Source organism: Acipenser ruthenus, chromosome 9 (genome assembly GCF_902713425.1).
Source record: "Acipenser ruthenus chromosome 9, fAciRut3.2 maternal haplotype, whole genome shotgun sequence".
NCBI classification, from domain to species: Eukaryota; Metazoa; Chordata; class Actinopteri; order Acipenseriformes; family Acipenseridae; genus Acipenser; species Acipenser ruthenus.
In genome coordinates, this window is record NC_081197.1 from 53,942,021 (window position 1) to 53,959,409 (window position 17,389).

At 36.0% G+C, this 17,389-nt stretch overlaps 1 protein-coding gene across 1 annotated transcript in view; it reads left to right on the plus strand.

Moving 5' to 3' along the window:
- The window catches only part of LOC117405728 (Krueppel-like factor 12), a 77,174-nt gene that overhangs the window by 29,999 nt on the left and 29,786 nt on the right, over positions 1-17,389 (plus strand). Inside the window, exon 3 of the mRNA XM_059030261.1 lies at positions 14,282-14,837. Coding sequence (XP_058886244.1) covers positions 14,282-14,837 — 556 coding nt within the window. The remainder of the gene's footprint in view (positions 1-14,281; positions 14,838-17,389) is intronic.

Genomic DNA, 17,389 nt, shown 5'->3' on the forward strand with positions numbered 1-17,389 from the left:
AAAGGGACATTATGTCATCAAAAATAAAACCCCAAAACTTATAGTAGAGCTTTGTTACAAAATACAGCACAGGACTGGAGTGCACAGTATATATTATACACAGTATAAGCAAAGTTTGCATGTGTGGTCCATTGAAAACTGCACATGGTTGCATTGTTTTGTCACTCAGGACATTTTTCCAGTGTAAATAAGGCTACAAAAAATGAGTTTTAAACAACTTCCGATTTTGCCTCGCCCACTTCCAGTTTGACGAATACACATCCGAATTCATAAACAAATAACGAATAGCATGGGCACGAGTACAGATACAGATACAGATAATGGCTCTATGTACCACTCCTAATATATATATATATATATATAGGGCAGCAGTGTGGAGTAGTGGTTAGGGCTTTGGACTCTTGACTGGAGGGTCGTGGGTTCAATCCCTGATAGGGGACACTGCTGCTGTACCCTTGAGCAAGGTACTTTACCTAGATTGCTCCAGTAAAAACCCAACTGTATAAATGGGTAATTGTATGTAAAAATAATGTGATATCTTGTAACAATTGTAAGTCGCCCTGGATAAGGGCGTCTGCTAAGAAATAAATAATAATAATAATAATATATATATATATATATATATATATATATATATATATATATATATATATATATATATATATAATGAAAGTCATTTGTGCACTACAATGCTTAGTATTGAAGTGGTGCTGACCCGTGTAAGGTATTTGTATGTAATGAAGTTTTAATATCTTACCAAAAGTTTCCGTATGGACATTCATAATCGCACTCTCATCATGTTTCTTCTTCAGAAGGATTCAATATTTAACTCCTGCTCATTTGTATTCATCAAAAAAATCTCTTTATTTGTTTAAAAACATGGTCGTAAGACAGACAAACAAACAACGCATTTCGACACTAACGCGGCTTCATCAGGTAAGCCATTCAAACTTTTGGTAAGCTATTAAAACTGAATGTTCGGCTCAAAGATGTTTTAACTTTTGTATTACCGTGGAGACCCTATACACACACACACACACACACACACACACACACACACACACACACACACACACACACACACACACACACACACACACACACACACACTTAATACTGTCTTATGTTTCTTTGTTGCCGTTTGTAAAGTCTGTTTTGGATATCAACATTTCAATTTTCAAGCAACAGATATGATACAGTAGAGTATACCATAATTTGGTGTACAGTTTTGAGAAAAGTGTCTTTGGAAAAATACATTGAAGGAATGCTTTAGCTTTTATTAGTCGACTTTCAGTTTCACAGTTAAGTTTGAAGAATTCCTCAGTGTACCATGTTTATAGATGGACGCTGAAGTGCACTTAAATGCATTCTTAATATTTATGATTTATAACTGGTCTGTTTTCCTTTCATAAAACTCATTTTGAAATTGCTCCCAGGGGTAAATAGCTTTTAGGAACAGTTTCCAAAGTACCCTATAATCAGTCAAATATGTTTGATTGTTTTTTATAGGACAGTAAAGAATTAGTTATGCTGATGAGGTTTGTGCTAATGAAGTGTCTCTGTGTGTGGCGATTAACCTTAATGGTGGTTGGAATATGCCTTCAAGACTTCAGTGGCTACCTCAGCACAGTGATATTCTTTTATGACACAGATTGAAACATAGGAAAAGCATGTATGCATGCATGACATGCTGGTCCTCTTTTGGTAATATGTATTCACTGAAAGGAAATCATCAATATAGGAAACACCTAAACAGAAAGACACCGCCCAGAAATCAGGGGGTAGATTAGCATTTGAACATACTGAAGCTTTTGTGTGTCTGCTTCAGAAATATGAACAAAATGCTGTTCCCAGCATTGGAAAAGGTTTACTGGAAGCTCTGAAAAGAATGTAAATGGACTGAAATAATCTTTTTCTTTCTTTAGACATGATTAGCACAGCAGATTATGCAAATGAATACAACTGAGTGCTCAGCAACAAGGTCTTTAAAACACACACACACACGTACTGCAAAGGCGGCTAAACATGCAAGCCCATAAAAAGATCTTTCTTGTTCATCCTTATTACTTGCAGCTAAAAAGTATATTGCCAAAAACATACAATTTATTGACATTAATCTATTTTAATCACAATTGTTTTGTTCATAACTGTTACATATTTCTCCCGATACCTATAAACCCTGTAAAATGTTTCAATATAAACATCAACACATTAGAAAATAAACAATACTCTAGAGTAATAGTAGAGGATGGAAAGCACCACTATAGCAGATAACTTTGAGGTAGTGCTCCTTTTATACAAAAAAGTATACATTAAAGAACTATTACTATTTTCACAAATGAACTAAGGCTGTGAATTTGCATCACTGTGAATGATGGATTCAGACAGTAAATTACATAACATAGGTAGATGATTTCCTTCATTGAACCAGCACCACAAAGAGAGCTAGACCAGCTGTCTTATAAATAATAAATACCAGGCTTCAAGTGAGACTGCCTTGCTGCAGGCTGGTGGTTTCCTGTTTCTATAAGCGGGGCTCCCTTTGCTTCTCTGGTGTAAAAACACTGTGACAGCAGATTCACCACAGATCCTGCATTCCTAAAGAAGCACATTGGGGTATCTCCTTTTAAAGTTGAGTCAGGGTTACTGTTGGAATACTGTTAACATTAACAATGCTGCCTACACAAACCTAACATACAAATATTTACAAGACCACAAACAAGGTTGCATGCCTGGATTCCATGCCTGGTTGTCAGATACCATGTTATAGGCATAGTAGCCCAAGTGAGATACAACATCTCCCCATAGTTTTTAATAGGAGAACTGTTTGACCCAGTATTACAGTTTTGGAAGACAGATCTGTCCAACTGCTCTCACTTTCTTGTAAACCTGTAGCATTGTGGTCTTTTTTTTAGGTGTATTTGATATCATTTCAGCGTTCTCCATGGTACCGTTTCTGATGCAGATATGACAGCACATTCTTGCCTGAGAGTTGCCAGTATTGTGCAAGTGCTGTGTGGTTTCAGACCACCACTAAGCTGTGGTCTAGATGGGCGCTGGATATCACATTTGAAGAGGAGATGTAATTGCAACCAATTTGCTAAACACCTACTGGGAACTGATACAAGCAGAAGCAAGTAGGGCATGGTTACATGAAGAGAGAAGATGATGCAGTGCAGAAAGCAAAGTTACTGTTCAGTTACTGACTGTGTAACTTAAACCTTTCTTGCAATAGTAAGATGTGTGTATGCCTAGTATCCTGGAACTAGAATCCATGTGCTTGAACACCGCAGTAGAAGTGTTTTAAAACTAGGTGCTGTCGCTTAACTATTACAGCTACGTTGTTTAACAAGTGGATTTTGTTTTTATTATTTAGTGATCATATACTACATAGAATAATTAGAACTAAAATCTACTTTTATGTCTCTTTAATATTACACAAGGAAAAGTAAAATAAAATAAAAATAATCTTAAATTGAGTTATTTAAATCCAAATTAATTTGCTTAGAGGAATTCTTTTTTATAGTTTGTTGGGCTAGGCTCACAAGGAAAATGGTATTGGTTGTAAGTACATATGCATAGATAATGATATAAGTCAACAAACATGGGCTGGAGTCATTAAATTACTTGTAGCTAACAAAATAGTTAAATAAAATTGCTGCACCATGTATATCTATTCGTTTTATAGTTCTTAAATGTGCAGTTTTGAAAGAAACACATTATAGAAACATGCATTTTCATTTCAAACTATAATAGGTTAAAGAAAACATGAGTTTAGACTTCCTGGGTCATTTCACCTTGATAGCAAAAGTGTCCTCACCCCTTCACTGTTTTTTTTCTTCTGTCAATAGCCAATCAGATGCTTCTTCTAATGACTTTCATGCTTTTCAGCCGGTAATATGCTTTGACTTCTGAGGTGGAATGACCCAGGGAGTGCAACTGCAAAGAGATAACCCACAAATAAGGCATAGCAACTGAGAGCTTCCTTTAATCTAAAGTAGTACCAGAAATCATGCTTTTAAAATGAAAATACACGTGTGCTATAACGTGTTTATTTTAGAACTGCACATTGAGACCTATACAGCCAATGGAAGTACAACATGATTTATGGGATTATTGTGTTAGTTACTGTAAATGAGTTGTTTGAGAGAACACTTGTGTCTTGTGAAGGGTTAAGTTCTAAAGATAAATAATAACGTGTTTAATGTGTGGGATTGAGATTGAGCTGTATCTTACTATCTGATAAGAACACGAATAACACTGTGGTAAAGCTTGTGCTGAGAAAGGCCTAGCCTTACTGCTTAAAGGATATTGCAAGAGGAGATGCCCCTTTTTGTCTGATATGCGAGATACAAGTGTCTTGTCTTACAGAACACGGACACACAGCAGGGTTGTCCTTTTAGCAGGAAAGCAGTTGTGTTATTAGTCAGATGTTGGTCACTGTATCCAGTGAACATTACTGGTATAATATTGTGACCATTAGCATGCAAACTGGTAATGAAACATACTAAGATTCTGTGATATATAATTCACCAGCAGTACTTTGACTGGAATGAAGTGGGTGTAGCAATTTAGCAAAGCGGTGGCTCAGGCAGGGAACTTCTTTTTTAAGATAGATTAAAATCGTAAACATCAAGCATATTAGGCACTCTCATTTCCAGAACATTCGTCAGTCAAATGGCTCGTATCTCCTCATTTGTCATTCGATAAACAACACGCCTAATGATAAGCTAGAAAGATCTTTATATATTACCTCAATCCATTCTTCCCTGCTGTACATCAGAGTTTGCTTCCTCCTCCCAAGCCTCCACCTGGTTTCCTGCTTTGTCTAAGGGGGGGGGGGGGGGCAGTTATCTTGCACCCCTGCCCATGGCTTCTCTACAGTCAGCCTCTCCACTATCAGCAAACTAAATTATGGGTAGGTGTACCTCGAAGGGCAAGTCTAAAGGCCAAAGATGTTTTAATAAATATTGTATCGCATAGGAAACAAGACAGACCTCAAGTCAGGAAGTAATGGTAGTTTCCTGACTGAACTCTTTTTACTACTATGTGACCCTATTGCAGTTACACCTGTCTATGTATAATTATAATTGTTATCATTGATTCTTCTAAAAATAAATGTATGTGGTCTGGGGCCTTATCGCAGTCAAGCTTTGAGAGAAAGGAAGCACTGTTAAATATGTTCTATTATTTCTCATGACTCTATGGGCTGCATGTGAATTGGAAGAACACAGAAAAGAGTGTTGATTTAATTCAGAATGGGGACTGAAAAAAACAAGCGGCCTTCAGTATTACCGTTATTAATGGAATTGTTCAGAACAATCTGTATTTGTGGCTGTGCTGGGGGGTTGGTAAGCTTAAAACATGTCGTCAATACAATGACTCATGGAAATTAAGAGCAGCCTGCATTGTTACAGGAAAATTATATAAAATGAAGAAAGAATACTAAATGAAATAAGATCAATAGCTTGGGTGCTATATATATATATATATATATATATATATATATATATATATATATATACACTGCTGTGCAAAAGTCCTAGTCATGTTGCATTTTCCACTAGTGTTTTCTACTATTATAACAACCTTGACTTGCATAAAGAAGGAAAAACATTGGGTGAAATAGCTCGCATCACTTGATTTTCAAGGTGTGGTATCCGAAGCATAATCAACAAGTACAGAGAAACATCACCTGTAATTGACAAACGCAGGACTGGAAGACCAGTCATGAAGCAATACTTGAAGATAATATCCTTAAGGAATAGAAAGAAGACAAGCGTTGAATTGACAACAGAACTGGCAGAAGGCACAGGTGTCGTTGTCCATCCATCAACAGTCCAAAGCATCTTTGACCAATGTCTGTGTTCTTGTGCATATTTTAGCATTTTAGTCTTGTTCCCCTTTCTTAACAGAGGTATTCTTACTGCAACACATCCTTTAAGTCCTGATTTCAAGAGTGACCTTCGTACTGTTGATTTGATCGACAGTGATGCGACAGTGATGAGAGCTATTTCACTCAATGTTTTTCCTTCTTTATGCAAGTCAAGGTTGTTATAATTTTATTATTAATTTATTTACTTTTGGGAAAAAAAAGTTACAAGAAATAGATGTCTACAATTATTTATTTCAGAATTTTTTTTGCAAAATTCCAAAAATGCTAATTAAAAAATATTCATACCGTTTGATGCTATGATAGTATTGTCTACAAGGTGCTAGAAATTTCAATATGATAATGCAGAACCTAATTCTAGAAAAGTCTAGAAAATGCAGGATTGTAGGTGAACATTCTTATAGCGTATAAAAGGGTTAGGCATAGGATGATTGCTGTCATTACCAATAAGTCAATATGGGAAAAAATAAAGAGCTATCTTAAGACCTTTGGCAGAAAATTATTTATTATAATAAAGCTGGAGAAGGATACAAGAAGATTTCCAAGCATTTGAGTATCCCAATTTCAACTATTGTTTCTATTATCAAAAAGTACTAGACTCATGGTCACAATGCTCCCTCGTTCTGGAAGAAAGAAGGTTATTTCACCAAGAACAAGTAGAAGAATTGTGAGGAAGGTTAATAACAATCCGAGATTCACTGTCAAAGATATTCAAAGTGAATTGGCTGCAAGTGGGACTAGGGTTTCCATTTCAACCATAGGTCAAGTATTGCATGGTGACAGTCTCAATGGTCGCAGGCCAAGGAAAAAGCCACTCTTAGGAAAACGTCACAAGGACAATCGCTTAAAGTTTGCAAAACAGCATTTGAATGGATATGAGTTCTGGTCAAAGGCTTTGTGGAGTGATGAAACAAAAACCGAGCTATTTGGTCACGCTGATATTCATTACATTTGGAGAAAGTCTGGTGAGGCATACAAAGAAAAGAACACCATACCTACTGCCAAGCATAGAAGTGGTAATATCCTTCTACGGGGCTGTTTTTTCTCTAATGGCACAGGAAATGTATTTCCAATACACGGTAAAATGGATTCCATAGCATACCAAAGGATATTGGCCAATCACCTGAAACCCTCCGCAGTTGTGTTGGACGTTCCAACACAACAACAATCCAAAGCACACAATCAAGGTTCTCGAATGGCCTAGTCAAAGTCCCGATCTAAATCCGATTGAGAATCTTAGTTGAAGAAGTGTGCACAAGAGAAGTCCTCTGAATTTGAATGGACTGGAACAATTTTGCCTTGAAGAATGCTCAAAATTCACTAAAGAATCATGCCAAAAGCTCATTGACAGATATCCTAATTGTTTAAAAGAGGTTATTATTGCTAAAGATGCCTCAACTAGCTATTAATTGCATGTAATTAATTGCATCTATTTCTTGTAACTTTTTTTTCCTCATCCACAAAACCAAAACTTTTGCTACAAAATATTTTTCCTATAATTTATTTGTTTTCAAGAATATTTCTAGAAATTATAAATTTCCATTGGGTTATGTAAACTTTTGACTACAACTGTACATAGTGAAAGTCATCCGAATCTGTGAAATAAGTACGTAGAGAGCTGCTGATTAAATTGTGATCAAACTTGGTTACAACATTCTTTTGCTCAGATGATTGAGTTTATTAGAATTTAGAAAACTATGAATGAAATTACATTTTACATGTACTGTATGCACAGAGTGAATGTACAGTAGGTCATCTTAATCCACTTTTTCATGATACTGAAAGCCTTAGTTTGTATTTACAGCCATGACAGAGGTATGTTGCTAACATGTTTGAACACTGTGCGGTATTGACATCCATCATACTTTGGATCATTATAATAAGGACCATCATATTATTGTGTCCATCTGTCCTGTCTAATCGTAAATCTGGTCTCTGGTTGAATTTAAAACCTAGTCCTGTTTTGCAGCCCCACCCTTTATAACAAAGATGTGTCAGTCACTGTTCCAGCTCATTAGATATTGGACTTCATTGCAGAGGTTAAAAAAGGTCCCAAATGTATACACTTCCAATGTACAATTAAAACTTCTGTATAAAATGAGTAAATTGCATTTTATACAGAAGTTTCTCCTGCTACATGTTATTGAGCAATGGCCATACAGCCACCCACAACACAAAGCAAATTGACACTGTGGTTAGTTAAATATGAAATGAAAGATAAACAGTGGCTCGTTTGTTTGATTAGTGTTTGAGTTTGTTTAGAGTACAGGGTCTAATTGTTTCCAACAAATACAGCATTGTACGAACCCTTGGCTAGACAAACTCACCATCTTGAAAGTAATGATCCTTTCAGTTTGAAGCAGGTTATTATCTTGTTATACATTTACCTGCAGGTTTCATCGTGTAGCTTCTGAAGGTTTCTTGATGCTCTCTATAATGAATTGGGTTCAAACGATAGTTGACAGAGAAAGTTTGAAAGGTCATAGTTGGCTCCCAGTACCCACCCTTCTCACTTCCTGTGTATGACTTTTTTTTTTTTTTAAATAAGTGTTGCTAGTGATTCGTATTTGTAATCGCTTTTAAGAATAAGTGTAAAGGATTTTTCTGAACTGTGTCTGCATCCTTTTTAAGTGTTTTTTTGTAAACAATTTCATTTTTACTTAAAATTGAATTACATACCAGTGATGTTTTAATGAGTGCTGTGTTCTTTTTTTATTTCTTTGAATTTGTGTCACCCAACCATTTTGCCACCATATGACCAAATGACTTACATAGATTTAAAAAACAAATGCTTAACAATTAAGCCAATCAATCAATCACTCTTTATTTCTTATACAGGGCCTTTCAAAATACATCGCTTCTAAATGCTTTACAGATAAAAACCACTAAGTGTAACAGGCAGTGTTGTGTGATGCTGTTGTTATGCATTCTGACCCCTGTCGTGAGATGATGTTAAAAGGAGCCTGGCTCTTTTGCATAATGTTTAAGGCGCTTGCTTGCAAATTGCATTGTCATCGGTTCACCCCAAGTTACCTGTTATAAGCATTAGTAGCAGTGTCACTGGCCCCTCTTTCTGGTATGAGAACCATTCATTATTTGTATACTGTTACTTCCTGGTGTTTAATCACTTCCTGGCACTAGGTCACATGGCCAGATTTTAGTTAGACTAGTAGAAACTATTTGGTACCAAGAGTTGCCTTTGAAATATGTGTAGAGTCCAAATTGAAGTACAAAATACAAAATTGGGACCAATGCTAATATTGCTATTGTTAATAAAGACATTGATTTGAAATCCTTGGCTGGCACTCCTAGGCCAAAGTGGAATGCTTCAGTGTCTGATTATGACTCAACACTCAGAGTGGCGAGTGCATTGCACTAAACACTGATCCTTCCAGTAGTAAGAGCAGAAAAAGTACAAAAAGGGGTGAAAAATAAGCAAACCACTTCCTTGAACCCACATCCTTTATGCCATTTTATAAAAAGTTCCCACAATACAGATGAGTGTGTGTGCCTGTGTATATGCACCGATCTACAAATGAAACATAGGCGATGAAGAATAAATAATAGTTATCCTATCAATTGAGGATCTCTTTATTGATAAGACAAGCCCGGTTTGGAGTTTATCATGTTATAGTATTATCACACTTTGATAACTTTGTCACGAACATTCCTCAAGACATGTTCATGATAAAATATTTTCATGGCAAGTATGGGTAAATATCTCTTTTCGTGATAAACTAGCGTGCTGTTTCTTGACATGAAAATGTGAGTGCTGTGCACAGAAAACAAAAAAATATCATGAAGTTACAAAATCATTGCACAAAACCCTTGCAATAAAATATGTATCAGTTAAGGATTAAAAACCTTCACCATGCAAGTAAGCTGTTATACGGTGCGGTTTCTACTTCCCTAGTGCACGATACGCATTAGCGGTACATGAAGTAGCCTATAAAAACTAAATTTCAGCATTACATTTATTTACTAGTGAAATTGTTTAATTCAATAATTCATTCTGTCTCTGAGGGATTTTTTTTTAGCGTAGGCTTGTAATGTAAATTGAATCCTTGATGTAAATCCTTCTTAAAATCCAATAGAGTACTAGAATATGTAAGATGTTCTTTTAATCTCTTCAATAACAGAAATCCCAAGCAATGTGCATTCCATGCAAAAAAGGTTCTACTTTAAAAGGGATGCAATGCTTTTTTGGTTTGTTTCTTGAGAGGAGTATGACTAGATTTTCAAGAAGGAAAGCTAACCGGTTTCATCAAGCAGTGTGTAAATAGTTAATGGCAGTAGCTTGAGAAATGATCACCATATGTAAACCTCACCATAGTCTATTATCCATCTGACATATTTTGTTCTGGTAACGAGATATTGAATATTACTTTTACTGTGTAATGTGAAAAGGTATTTGTTAGGGAGTTTTGGTTTATCAAGTGGCATTTGTACATTTGTGGTATCATGCATTCTATTCTAGTATTTTTGAGATTTAAAAGATATTTAGGCTGTGGCTGGGACTCACACTGCACATTCATTTTCTGTATTTATTTGTTTTTCTTTGGAACATACTGCAATGTTGTAGGTTGTTTTAGGCTTAGGGTTTATAATCCTTATATATCAGTTACTAATCATATATTCAATGTTTCAAATACATGTCTGAATCATTAATGTTCATTTTAGATAAATATAACTTTCAGAAAAGTTTACGAAGAGGGAAGAGTAAAAAGAAGACATAAGTATGTACTTGTTGCATTAAAAAACCCACAAAATGCCACAATAATGGTCATAGTTTCCTAATTGGGATGATGAAGTTAACTTAGAATTGTGATGTCTTCCATGTGCTGGTATCCATACAGTATATTTGTCATTACCCAGCAGTCAGTACATGAAGTCATGTCAACTCAGCTGTAAGTAATGCCTGGAGAATTGTTCAGTGTGCATATTCTGGAATGTGAGAACTGTTCATTGTGTATATTCTAGAATGTGAGAACTGTTCAGTGTGTATATTCTAGAATGTGAATTGCTGTTAATGAAATCAGTGCTGCTCTCTTTTTTTAGAAGGGATTTATTGTGTAGTGGGTCCTCCTGAGTATGTAGATGTATTTCTGTAGCTGGTGCTTGACAATGACAATGTTATGGTTATTTTCATCACCAGCCATCCTGGATGCAAACACTAATCTGTATCATTGATGTATTGGTAGTGTATACTTCTCTACTTTATGTTCTCTGTTTATTTTTATACCAGTACGTCTGCAATTTGTTTATTAATCTTTTATTTGTTTTTGGTAATCCTTAGAGTTTATTGTCTTTTAGGATGTACAGATTGTATTTCTTTTTTATGAACCACTGGGTGCTGTATTCTTTATTCTTGTATGGCCTTGTATGTGCTATGCTGGGTAGTCAGGTAGCGGATCCTTTGAACAAACGAATGCATCATTACACTGTATTGTTTAGACATTCTATTGCGGTTACTTAGTTTGGGATGGACAGAAAACCATATAAAGAGGTTGCATATGGTTAACATCATCTCTATTCAGTGTTACTACCAGTATAAGCAATGTACATGGTATGCAAAAAGGATACATGCTATACAATCCTTAAAATATGATATCTACTGTCTGTCGCTCCCATCTCTCCTGTCTTAGTAGCCTTAAATGGCAGAGAGATATGTTTATTTACAATATTCTTGGTACAACTTGTTTTTTCTAGTTGAGGAAGTTATTGGCCACATGCACTATACATTAACGTCACCTAAATTAAAATATTACAGTCAGCACTCGGTTATCCGTTACCCAGATACACGTCAGTCGTGTTTTACCAGCCTTGTATTAAGAATAAAATTAATCCCCATTATATATATGTAACAAATTAATGCACTTACCCATCACGTGCGATTTCTGACTCTGTCACCAGTTTTCTGATACAAAGCCCATCTCTTCAATGTTACAGTTTATCTGAATATCTGTCACAGGGTTGGATATGTGAGTGCTGACTGTATGTTGTACCATGTTCCCTGAATGTCTTGCATGCTTGTGTGATTGTGAGGTGGTAAATAAAATGACCAGGGACCAAACGGTGGTAAATAAAGTGATCTGCTGTCGGGATTTATATCCTTTTATGGTCCTGGTTGAGGGAATTATTTTAATTTAGAAAGAACTAAAATGAAGGTATTGAAGTCTTGTATTTGTTGACCTCCAGTAATTCTCCAGGTTAGTGATGAATATATTAGGAGATTATTTTAACAAGTACAGTACAATGATATCAGTTAAGGTGGGTTGCAAAAGTTAGCTGATAATGTTGTTGCTTGGGTGTGCCAGTGCTATGCACAGCTAAGAATAGCAATGATCTGCCTTTTCCCTTTGCCTTTGGAAAGCCTACAGTATTCTGCAGGTGGTCTACTTAAAAATACACCCACATATACACGTAACCACATGCAATCTGTGTACCCAGTCATTTGTTACTGCTAACTATACTAAACAGTAACATCCTCTAGACTGAGTGCATGTTTGCATTGTGTTCTCCTAGATTGCTGTACCTTATACACTTTTATATTGTGTTTAATTTCTGTAGATTGCTTTGGATAAAAGCGTCTATTAAATAATGTAATACTACTAATAATAATAATGCCACTACAGTGTTCTAAATATAAGCCACAGATAAAGGATGAGCTGAATCAAGTTACACAAATCAAACCAAAGTAAATAAGCATCTTTATTTTAACTCCCTTTAAGCAAGGCAATACAGTGTGTTGAACTTTGGGGCGCTGATAATTAAATTATAAGAAATAAAGTTTTAAAAACAAATGGTCTGACAACGATGATTGCCATGACAGACAAATATAATCCTCTTTAACCCACTGTGGTATGAGATCTAATGGTTTTATAAAACTGACCACTTGAGACACATTTTGTCTGTCCCAGCATGCATTTCAGACCCTGTTTGTTTTTCTTTTTACATACATGCTTTTATTTGCATATTTCTTCTGTTAAAGCTAAGAAATAGGGAGCCCATTATAGAAAAAAAAATGTGCAGTTAGCTAGTACACATTTGAAAGAGTTCTGTATTGGCATTCGTGGTCAGGACTTGTTTCTCTTTAAATGTAACCAGAGACAAAGCCACAGCAGAGCCGTGTTAGGCGTCTGTCAGTTGGTAACCCATGCGATTCCTATTCAAATGTATTTCAATCTATAGGCACTTGGTAGCTTGGCAGTAATACCAGTAGACTTGCTTTATCATTCTTTGCACCTACATGTATAAATCATTTCCCTCTTCAGAAAGTGTTTCTCCTGAAACTGAACCGTTGGTTACAGTTGCATAGTAGTCAGCAGAGTGGATTTATGTTCTTGGTTTTCTCTTTTGACTGGCTGAAGTTAGTGTCACAAGTAGGATGGTTTCTCTCTGTGAAAGTCGTTGTCAGTATCTGCGAAACAGGAATTGAATAATCGTGTGAACAGTTGCACGTGTGTAGGGTTAAAGACAAACCAAGTATCAGGGCAAGGTCTTGGTTAGTTAACATTTAAACATCTTCACATTTAACTGTTTTGGAGGTTCCTGATTTAGATTTCAGTGAGACAAACAAACTCATGAAAAATGTACTGATGAAATGAAGAAGCATGTTTTTTCCATGTTCTATAGGCACATTCATTTTAATTAATATATATATCTTTTTTTTTAATGTGACAACATACTTTTCATTTCCTGATTTAGCAAGATCACTGGAGACAGTTTTAAACCCATACATCTTAAAATCTGGCCACTGTTAACATGACTTTATTTTTACTTTCACTTTTTATTTTAGTGATGACTTTTTTTTTGTTGATGTTTTTTGATTTGATTGATATGCTACTCTATAGCATAGTCCAACATCCTCGCTGATGCTATTCTTTGATAAAAAAAAGTATATTCAACTGTTGCATTCGTTATTTATTATTATCTATGGAGTTTGTGTGACATGTTGCATACATATTATTGCATTTAGGCTGTATATAGACGTGATAATAATTTGCCATTTATGATAGAATTGATTTTTTCTTCACATCATACAGTAAAAACAGATCCATGGAGTATATAAAAAGGTCATTTAAAATGTCTTTGGAGTGGGAGGTCAAGGTCTGCTCTCCAGCCAAAGTTGACTCAGCTTAGGGAAGTGGCTGCATTTTTAAAGGCCATGTCTTTAAAATCAGACAATATTGCATTTTGCACAATTGCAATAAAAGAAAAAAAAAAACAGTTGGAAGATTTAATTAAGTATTTGCAACATGTGTTCTCCTTTCATTGAAAATGTTCAAATTCTTTAATTTTGCTGCCCAATGTTATGTTGTGATGTAACTATTACAGCTCTACCTTGAAAACCACAATGCCTAATTCTTCCCATTTTTTTCCCCACAGTCTCCAAAAGTCCACAACTATCCCACTATGGAAGCCGTGCCTCTTTTACTTAGTAAAGTGAAACCAGAGCCTCCGGAGGATTTGCTATCAACTGACCAGTTCCAAACACAGACTGAGCCAGTGGACTTGTCTATACACAGAGCCAGGACCTCCCCCTTAGCTGTTTCATCGTCACAGTCGTCACCAGTTTCCATGGTGACATCAGCCTTCTCCCCTTCTTCCTCCTCCTCATCCTCATCTTCCTCCTCAGGGCACACCTCCTCACCAACAGTCATTGCCTCAGTATCATCAGCATCGTCAACAGGCATGTTATCGCCAGGCCCACTTGTGGCGTCCACCTCTGGGGTGCGGGGTCAGCAGTTTTTGCACATCATCCACCCAGTGCCACCTTCCAGCCCCATGAACCTCCAAACTAACAAACTGACGAGTCACGTGCATCGTATCCCTGTGGTGGTCCAGTCAATGCCTTTGGTATACACAGCAGTGAGGTCGCCAGGGAGTCTGAACTCCACTATTATGTTACCGTTGCTGGAGGAAGGCAGACACCAGGTCAAAGGTAAGGAACTGGCTGTTCTTTATACGTATCTGTTTCAAGGTACACATTATATTAGAAGTTCCAAATTAAGAACAAAGAACACTAACACATGTACCAGTGTTCTTAGCAAAGAGCTTTATGGTAATAAACCTAAAAAAATCAGCTACCTCTATATTTATCCATGTATTTTTAATATCAAACTGTAACATGTTGGTGTTCAAGTGCCAGTAAAAACAAATCAGTCGTAGGCATATTGTACAGTAACTGTTGATGTGTGTGTCCTCTATATAATCTCGCACATTAACTTACTGAATTATAAAGATGATTACTGCTTTGGAGCTGAAAGGCCATGTATATACACTTGATATGGCTCAACAGTACTGATTTAATATAATTGTAAGTAAATGAGCAATTGGCCACTATGCATTTTTTTTTTTGTGATGGTACAGTGCATGTAAAAACATTGAAAAGGTTCAGTCCCTTAAAGATAATCAATATACAATAGTAGACTTGTAGAAGTTTACCAGGGTACATTTGCACAGTAGCAGTTTTCCCATGCTTGTCCTTTAGTTATACTATGTTTTTTTTTTTTATCACAGTTTACCGTGGTTTGCTTTCACTATGATGTATTACACTTGCTATGCTTGTATTATGGTAAACATTTATACAAATGTTTTTTTTTTTTTTTGTTAAATCCTGTTGTGAAAAAAAAACTTACATCAGTAGTAAAAAAAGAAGTGTTACTTTACAGGAATACTTTGGCTGAAAAAACAAACTAAACATGTAACAGTTGAAGGAAACAGTACATTTCCTGTTTCAAACGGGGGAGAAGAGGGGAAGCTAGAGGGGAGCAGTGTTGGAAAGAGGACAGGAGTAAACAGCTTACAAAATAGGTGAGGAAGAGGGGACATTGGTACAGTATATGCTCTGTATAATAATGGGAGGGAAGGGTTGAAGAGAGAGGGAAAGGGAAGCAATCCCTTAGCATAAATCAAAAACGAATGCTAAACGGCAGTAATACTCATTTCAACATCTTAGGTAATACTAATAACGAAACACAATAGTGTACACGTGCATGCAAGGGAGGGAAAGCAACAAATGATCTGAATCTTACAGGTTTTATAACCCGAGTTCCATCCACCCGTTACACAGGGTTACCATACTCCTATCAGCCAGTTGACTTTGCCTTTCCCTGACCTTTTTTGTTCATACAGTTTTTCCTCTCATACTACATTATGCTGCATTGTTCAGTATATAAATATAATCAGCTATAGATTTAATATAGTAGGTATTTATACTTCTTAGCAGACGTTGTACATACTGTACATGTTTTTAAAATGGAAATGTAAAGAAAATGCAAAGTCCCAAACCTTTCTTGTGAAGCCTCATGTTACAGATAGACCCCATACTGTGGCATGTAAGAAACAAGGTGTAGGAAATACATGAGAGAAAGATAAATCTGCCCTCAACCAAGGAGGAACTTTTTGAAGCTGTACATTATTTAAAGAGAGCTGTCTAGAGATTTCCAATAAAAAAAGATTCTGTGAGTTTTCTGCTGCTTTGCCTCAAGTCCAGGTAACGTAGGCCATTTGGGACTGCTGTTATTTTAATTAGAACCACACATCCTGTCTGTTTTTTATTACTCTCAGGTTTTCTTTTTCTCTTCGCCCCGGCAACCTGTCTAGTGAACTGCCGTTTTGGAACTGATTTCCCCAAGGGCGTGGTTTTAATGCTGTAAACATTGGGTGTGCTTTGAAATCTCTTTGAGGCTATAGCACTTTGCACAAGGGACACAGCTGTTTTACTGTTTATCTGGGATATCTGTCTCTCCCAGTCTCGAAGGCCCCAAGTGAAGTCCTAAGAGAGAAGCTTTTAAAAAGTTGGTTGTCAGCCACATAATTGAAAAAAAGGGTTTTGTAATTGGGTGGAACCAACGCTGAAAATGGGTGGAACAGTAACCACTTAGCTACACATAGCAACAGCAACTCCACCCAAATCCACACTGACAAAAACATGTAGAAAACTGGGTCAGAATTAACTTTGTTTTTGTAAAAATGGAAAAGGGGAGGAGTGGAAATAGCAAATACAAATAAATGCTGAAGAAAACATGCGTTTGTTTAAATCCTTTTAGTTAAAGCCAAGTCACGTATTAAAAAAAAGAGCAGCATAAAATAAAATGAAAAAAATTAGGGCTGTCACTCGATTAAAATCTTTGATCGGTTCATTTATGGCCATTATTATTATTATTATTATTATTATTATTATTTCTTTCTTAGCAGACGCCCTTATCCAGGGCGACTTACAGTCGTAAACAAATCGGTAGATTAATCAGTAAATTAATCCGTCCACATTTTTAATAAAGGTAAAGATCTTATAGCGGCTGTCCTGCATAGTAATACTTAAAAAATCAATAGAATCTAAAAAAAAAACAAAAAGCCAAATGGGAATTTGGTCTTTTTTAAAGCATTTTTATTTATTTTTTTATTTTAGTAAATGTAATTCACAGAACAACTTTTATTTTGGGCCACTGTTAGTCCCATACCTGAAAACACAAAACAGCTGAGCTGCGTTTC